Source organism: Notechis scutatus, chromosome 8 (assembly GCF_049901735.1).
Source record: "Notechis scutatus isolate UNSWTSFEM ecotype Mainland chromosome 8, rNotScu1.2, whole genome shotgun sequence".
In the NCBI taxonomy this organism is placed as follows: domain Eukaryota; kingdom Metazoa; phylum Chordata; class Lepidosauria; order Squamata; family Elapidae; genus Notechis; species Notechis scutatus.
The window spans coordinates 17,208,900-17,216,576 of NC_142016.1; the positions used below are offsets into that span (position 1 = coordinate 17,208,900).

At 42.4% G+C, this 7,677-nt stretch overlaps 1 protein-coding gene across 1 annotated transcript; it reads left to right on the top strand.

The window, feature by feature from the left end:
* Positions 1 to 6,016: 6,016 nt before the first annotated feature.
* On the top strand, positions 6,017 to 7,391 carry HTR1D (5-hydroxytryptamine receptor 1D). Its single transcript, XM_026679412.2, has one exon. The coding sequence runs from the start codon at positions 6,047 to 6,049 to the stop codon at positions 7,178 to 7,180; it is 1,134 nt and encodes a 377-aa protein (XP_026535197.2). The 5' UTR covers positions 6,017 to 6,046; the 3' UTR covers positions 7,181 to 7,391.
* Positions 7,392 to 7,677: the final 286 nt, after the last annotated feature.

The following is a 7,677-nucleotide window of genomic DNA, read 5'->3' on the forward strand; positions in this document are numbered from 1 at the left end:
CTGAAATCATCCTTCCTGTAATCTAGTTTGGAGTGGTTTACATTTAGTTTAAATCTGTTGTGTGCTCTTGTGTTGTTGTCGTTAAAGCTGAAATATTCATTAACTAGTAAGACATCGCAACATATATGTACTGTGCTTAAGTCCAATCTTAGTCGGCGTGGTTCAAGGTTGTCTAAGCCTAGAATCCCAAATCTGGTGCTGTAGGGTATTCTGTTGCGAATAGAGGAATGTAGGACTCTTCTGGTAAAATACTTCTGGACTTGCTCAATTGTATTTATGTCTGATATACAGTGTGGATTCCAGACAGCAGAGCTGAATTCAAGTATTGGTCTAGCAAAGGTTTTGAATGCCCCAGTTTGCAAATCAGTATTACCAGAGGAGAAGCCTCGTAAAATTAAATTTGATGACCAGAAGTTCTATTCCACCCCATTCATGCTTCACTTCCATGTGAACGTCTCCATCAAATAATTAGGAAACTTGTTGACTTTTAATCAGGAATCTGGAAGTACCATTTTTTTAACTAGGTAGCCCTTAACTTGCGACCACAGCTGTGTCTGGCTCAGATATTAAGGCAGGGGTGTCCAACCTTGGTAACGTTAAGCCTGGAGGACTTCAACTCCCAGAATTCCCCAGCCAGCTTTGCTGAATTCTGGGAGTTGAAGTCCTCCAGGCTTAACGTTACCAAGGTTGGACACCCCTGTATTAAGGGATGTTTGCCCCATTTTACAACCTTTCTTGCTACGGTCGCTAAGGGAATAACTGCAGTTGTTTGGCCAGTAGCAAGGTTGTTGAGTGAATCTGGCGAGCAATTGACTTTGCTTGCTAGAAGGTCACAAAAGGGGATCCCAGGATCCCAGAACAACGCAACAGTCATAAATGCACGCCAGTTGCCAAGAGTCCGAATTTTTGATCACAGGCTGAAATGAAGTGTGAAAAAACCTGTCGTAAGTTGCTTTTTTCATTGCTGTTGTAACTTTGAACGGTCGCTAAATGAACAATTGTAGGTTGTAACAAGTTTTGCTAAGAGGCACAAGCTTAAGTGATCCGCAGTCGATGAGCACTCTGTGTAAAAAGGTGTTGGAAGAAATGTCCATCTGGGCTCAGTTCCAAGTGGGGAGAAAGACACTGGAAACATGGAGGCTGTTTGGAAAGATGGTTTAATGGTGGACAGGGGGGCCACATGGCTTGGAGCTCTTGGGTGAAGAAAAGAGGTGGGATGCTGAGGGTTCCTGGGTTTTATGCCCTGTCTGGGCTTTGAATTTGAGCTTGTGTTCTAATTGGTTGTCAGACTCCCGTGGGGCCATGCAGGGGGAAATTGGTAGGTTGTCTTTTGAGTCTCAGGTTTGGTTGACTCTCGCTGGGTGATGATGTAATGAAAACGGCTTTGGGCAATTCCTGTTATGGGTCTGTGTGATGACCCAGGGTGGGATACAAAATAAGCACAGTCACAAAAAACAGGTGAAGTCCCTTTTATTCCTTCACTTTGCTTCCAAGCTCCAAATATCCTTGACTGGAGACAAAAAACTCCACACGAGCAGTTACTAGAAGGAGGAAAATGCCATTTAAATTATAAATAGTAAAAAAACAACACAAACCAGGCAAGATAAGGACTGCAGGACGTTCACAGATAACAGAACATACACTGGGAAGGACGCCAAACTCAGAGAGGAACCATAAACTAGAGATATTTCCATGCTTTGTTTCCAGCACTCTCCAGTATGCAGGTCCATCCTCTTATTCAGTTGTCACAGCTGCAGCCCATGAAGAGGATCAAGGCCCTCTCCTCCCGAGTAGACCACGTCTCTCCCTTATCCTCTCCACCCTGCATGCCCTAGGATGCAGAGGGGATGGGCCTGGGTCCTCCTCTGACTGCTCAGCTGGCCTCTGCCCTTCCCCAGCCTCCTCCACAACCTCCCGAGCCTCCTTTCATTCAGTCTCCACCAGGGGCATGACAGTCTGCCTGAAGGAGGTAGATCTTTGTTATGTAGAATAGACTGGCCCCAGCCTTAATGGCCCATTAACAAAGATATTTGGTGGGGGCGGGCTGAGTTTCTGCCTCTCTGAGTTTCTACTTCTCTTTCAGGGGAGATACTCTGCCTTTTTAATATATCCTAAAATATTTCATTTTTCTAGGAGAGGGGTGGGTGCTAACTTCCAACAAAGGTAAAGGGATCCCTGTGGATTTTACTCCACTAGTCATTGCTGACTGTAGGAGGATGTGCTCATTTCTGTTTCAAGCCCATTGAGCCAGTGCTGTCCGAAGACTTTTCCGTGGTCATGTGGCCAGCATGACGTCACGGAGAGAGCTGCTACCTATTTATATGCTCACATCTGCATGCTTTCGAACTGCTAGGTTGGCAGGAGCATTCTGTGCACCTGATGACAAGAACCTCCGTTCGCCAAAAAATGTGTGCCTCCAAATAAAATTTTGCTGGTTTGAAAAGGTGCCATCAGACTGCTCCTGATTTTGGGCTTCCATCGATGAACACGGCTTTTATGTGGCTTTGAGTAAGTCTAGCATGCTTTGCGTAACTGAAGCTGGACTTTCTCTTGAATGAAAACGGAGTGCAAGGCTGCCCCCTGATGTTGATTTTTCCGCCAAACAGATAACATTTTGGGGTTCAGATGGGAAGAGATTATATATGTACGGGTCAATAAAATATTCTGTTCTCTGCAGAATAGGGCATGAGAAAGAACTGGCCTTATGGTTAAATTCAGAGAGATCTGAAAAGGGGGCAGTTGGAGAAAGGATTATACAGCCCTGAGAGCGTGAGGAAGCAACTCAAAATAATGCCACCTTGATTTTGTTTAGAATCAGGTGGGATAGAGAGAGGGGGGTGGGAGAGAGAGAGAGAGACTTCCAAAGTTTTGTTACTCTACTTTATTACTGTAGGAAGTTAGCACCCACCCTTCTCCTAGAAAAAAGAGATATCCTAGGAAATACTAAAAAGGCAGAATATTTCCCCTAAAAAGAGATGTAGAAACTCAGAGAGGCAGAAACTCAGTGCGCCCACCTTTGCTAATGGACCATTACTCTGGCCTAGGCCAGTTTATTCTACATAACAAAGATCTACCTCCTTCAGGCAGACCCATAATAGGAATTGCCCAAAGCCCTTTCATTACATCATCATCCAGCAAGGCTCAACCAAGCCTGGGACTCAGGACAGCCTACAGAGTCGCCCCTGCATGGCCCCATGGGAGTCTGACAACCAATCAGAATACAAGCTCCAATTCAAAGCCCAACAGAGGGTATAAAACAATTGCACTCTCAGCATCTTGCCCTTTTTCTTTCTTCTTTTCCTTCACCCAAAATTTTGAAGCATGTGATCATCCTTTTCACTTTGGAGCTCCAAGCCATGTGGTCCTCCTGCCCACCATTAAACCATCATTCCAACAGCCTCCATGTTTCCAGTGTCTTTTCCCCCACTTGGAACTGAACCCAGAAGGATAATTCTTCCAACATTACAATAAAGAGAATTCCTAGAATCCTTGCCGGGCCTGTTTCTTGACTCGGCTTATCTGAAAGGGCTGATAGTAGCTGGTGTGAAAAGTCAAACAAACAAACAAAATGCAAATAATTGAGCAGTAAAAGCCAGCTCAAAAGCACCTGCTTTCCAACAGCGATGAAGTCTTGACTGCTGAATACATTCATGCAGGGTTTTTTTTTCTTTTCTTTTTCTTTTGGCAAAAACATAGAAAGTTTATGGTGGCTTTCCTCTGGGGCTTCATTTATTTCTGATGAAGTCTGAGTTTATAATCCTGGTATGTCTGTGTGGTTTTTCTCTCTAAGTCCTAAATAGCTTGTTTCGCTCTTTTGAGCCATTCCAGGTTGGTTAGCGGCTATTCAAAAGCAGATCCCTATTGAAGGCGACTCAACATTTACAGATGGAAATAATTGTGACCAGATCTGGAAAGTGATGGCTCAGGGGCTTTTTAGACAAAATAGGTTATGTATTTGTCCTTTTTTTTTTTTATTAATTCAATGTATTGTCCGCCCATCTATCCAAGAAGCCCAGGTGATAAACAAAATAAAAACACAGCATTTAATTAAGAGAACAATAAAAGCCCAACCAAAACTGTATTGTGGCTCAGTAAACCATTAGACACGCCCATCTATGCCACAATGTTGCTAGCATCCAGAACCCAATGACTGGGGGAATATTTTTATCGTTTGGCTAAGAAATTCTTTAGAAGGTCCACACTTAGAAGCTTTATTTAGGATTGAGAAAATCCACCCTTCCTGTTAATAGTAAACTACAATTCCCAGTTGGCACTAGAGGGAAGGGATTCTGGGCATATTATTGTTGTTATTTTTAATATTTCTTTAAACGTTTGTTTGTTTGTTTAAAAAATGTGATCTTTGTAGACTTCCCACACATTCCTGGGTCACTTATGCTAAATGTGAACAAAATGGAAACATATTTTCACAGTTGGTGAAATAGCTAGACTATGATTTTTCTTCTTGGATTTGAGTTTGGTTGACTCAATTTGCTTCTTCATCCTATTGCCTAACTTGGGGAATGCCTAACTGGACTCTGAAAACCAGTGGGATGTTCTGAAGATTAGCCAAGGCCTGGGAAACACCATTTAACGGGTAGCCTTTAACCTTCAGAAAATTAGAAACCGCATTCTTTCTCCTTATATGTGTCTATAGAACGTAGAAATACTTAAGGCTGGAACTTTTGAACGGAATTACTCAGTTTAAAAGATGGCATCAGATGACAAAATACTGTATGTTTTGCAATAAATTTGTTTTTATGACAAAGAAGTCAAAGTTGCAAGCCTTCCACTGGATGCCATTCAGCATAACACCCGTAAAAACAAAGTGGAACTACAGTCCCATGGTTATGACTTGCTATCTTGACTTTTTGGAAGTCCCCTTAAACATTATATGAAGTCCTATCTGTAGCATCCTGTTTTGTGATAGTCAGAATGGGTGAATGATTTCAGAATGGGTGGAGCTAAACATTTATATCTCCCCTTTTTGCATTTTTATTTAAGTAACCGGGTTTAAAGCACAAAAATGATGCCCCAGGTCATTTTATTCCCCCTATGCCCAAATTCCAGGCTTCACCTTCTTTGGGGATGTGGGCTCTTTGGTAGAACCCTGTATGCAGTCCTTGGAATTTGTACTATCAGACACAGAGGGATATTTAATTTTTGCTCCTTTTTGCTCTGGTACAGTTGAGTGAAGAAGCAAGGGTTTCATACAAGAAACTGGCCATTTTCTTGCTGTTTTACTGGCGCTTTGAAATATGTATCTAATCTGTTATGTTTTATTCCAGCCAGTTAACTTAGCCAGTGTCTGTCTGCAGCTCTAAGAACAGGTAAATATATTATTCTCATCTTATTTTTTTGATAACTTTCCTTAACCCATCAAGATTTCACAAGAAAATTGGATATAGCTTGCACAATGCATAGAATCTTATTCTGACTTCAAAATACCTATTACAGAAACCCCCTACAACAATACAATTAAGGACAAGGCTATTTTTCAGAATACTTTTGTATCTCTAACAATGTAAAAACCAAACTGTCCTCTTTAGAAAAATTCCATCCTGTATATTCAGATAGCTACTCATATTTTTAAAAAAATATTTTTATTGAAAAAAAAATACAGAATAAAAACATTTTTAAAGTAAAAAGAAAAGAAGAAAAGTAATGAGGAAAGTATAAAAAAAGATTTTAAATTTAAATCCATTCAAGTCCATAACCCAGAAGGTCTCAGCTAACTTCTTGATACATTTAGATTCTCAAGTGGTCCAGTTTGCTTTGAAACTAACCGGGTTTCTCTGTGTTTATAACTGTAAACCCATAAACTTGGCTGAACATTGTTGCCTTTTCTTTTTACTTGTGAATGCATCTTCTTTAGAGTTGACAGTGCCTGCCATTCTTCCGGCTCACCTAATGTTTTCGTTGTTATTTTGATTTTTGTTTTAACAGCAGCCTCTTCTCACCCCGGTCCTTGATGCTTTAATCCAGAAAGCCTGTTTGAACTGAGAGACCCAAAGATTTTAAAAGCAAAGGAGACTCAGCACAGCCTAAAATGAACCCATACAACTCGTCTTCAGACTTGATTTTCCCAAGTGCGGCTGGCAAATTTCTCAATGCCAGTGATGTGATAGAGGACAGGGACGCAGGGACGTTGCTAGGCCTAAATATTTTACTGGCTGCAGCTCTGGTTCTGATCACGTTAGCCACCATCCTCTTCAACACATTTGTCATCATCACAATTATCCTGACCCGAAAACTCCACACTCCTGCCAATTATCTCATTGGCTCCCTGGCTACCACAGACCTCCTGGTGTCCATCCTGGTCATGCCAATCAGCATTGTCTACACGGTCACTCACCTGTGGACCTTTGGCCAAGTCATGTGCGATATCTGGTTGTCCTCGGACATCACCTGCTGCACAGCCTCCATCCTGCATCTGTGTATCATCGCCTTGGACAGGTACTGGGCCATCACGGATGCTCTCGAATATACCAAACGCCGGACGGCTGGCCGGGCTGCCATCATGATAGCTACCGTTTGGGTTCTCTCCATCTGCATCTCTATCCCTCCTCTTTTCTGGAGGCAAGCCAAGGCTCACGAGGAGCTGCCCACTTGCACGGTCAACACAGATCAGATCTCCTACACCATCTATTCTACCTGTGGCGCCTTTTACATCCCAACCATGTTGCTTGTCATCTTGTACGGCAGGATTTATGTTACTGCTCGGTCCCGGATTTTGAAGCCACCCTCTCTCTACGGGAAGCGTTTCACCACAGCCCAGCTCATCACGGGCTCTGCGAGTTCTTCTTTCTGCTCCGTGACCTCTAACCTTCACGAGGGACCTTCCCATCCCCAGGGCTCCCCAGTGGTTATCAATCATGTCAGGATCAAGGTAGCCGATTCCATCCTGGAAAGAAAGCGGATTTTGGCTGCACGAGAAAGGAAAGCTACCAAGACCCTGGGGATTATTCTGGGTGCGTTCATTTTTTGCTGGCTGCCATTCTTCGTGGCGTCTTTGGTCAACCCTATTTGCCAAGGAGCCTGTTGGCCTCTTCATATCCTGATGGATGTTTTCACCTGGTTGGGTTATCTGAACTCCTTGATTAACCCCATTATATATACTGTCTTTAATGAAGATTTCAAGCAGGCATTTCAGAAAATAATGCACTTTAAAAACTGCTTCTAGTCGTCTTGATTTTGGACCCTACTCCCAATCATAGACTTTTATGCATAAAGCTTTCTGTGTGGAAGTTCTCTGGGGCGGATTAGAGGCTGTTGGTAGTATTTTAGGTGCAGGCACTAAAAATAATTCAATGAATCAATGAAATACCAGAGTTCTTGAGATTTTAGCAAAGCAGTTCCTATGATTTTGCATAAGAACACTAAAATCTCAATATTATTTTACGTTCTGGCCTAGGATCTTGCACATAAAAATTGAAATCTTCTGTGATTTAGTGGATGGGGTGTCCTACCTTGGCAACTTTAAGATCCGTGGACTTCAACTCCCAGAATTCCCCAGCCAGCTATGTTGGCTGGGGAAATCTAGGAATTGAAGTCCACAAGTCTTAAAGTTGCCAAGGTTGGACATCCCTGATTTAATGAATTCCTGAGGTTTGGGCCATTTTATTTATTTAATGTATAGTGTTTGTGGCTATTTTCATTTTGCTATTCTGTGGATAGCAC

Coding starts and splice junctions, on each gene's coding strand:
- HTR1D (XM_026679412.2), top strand. CDS start 6,047: ATGAACCCATACAACTCGTCTTCAGACTTGATTTTCCCAAGTGCGGCT.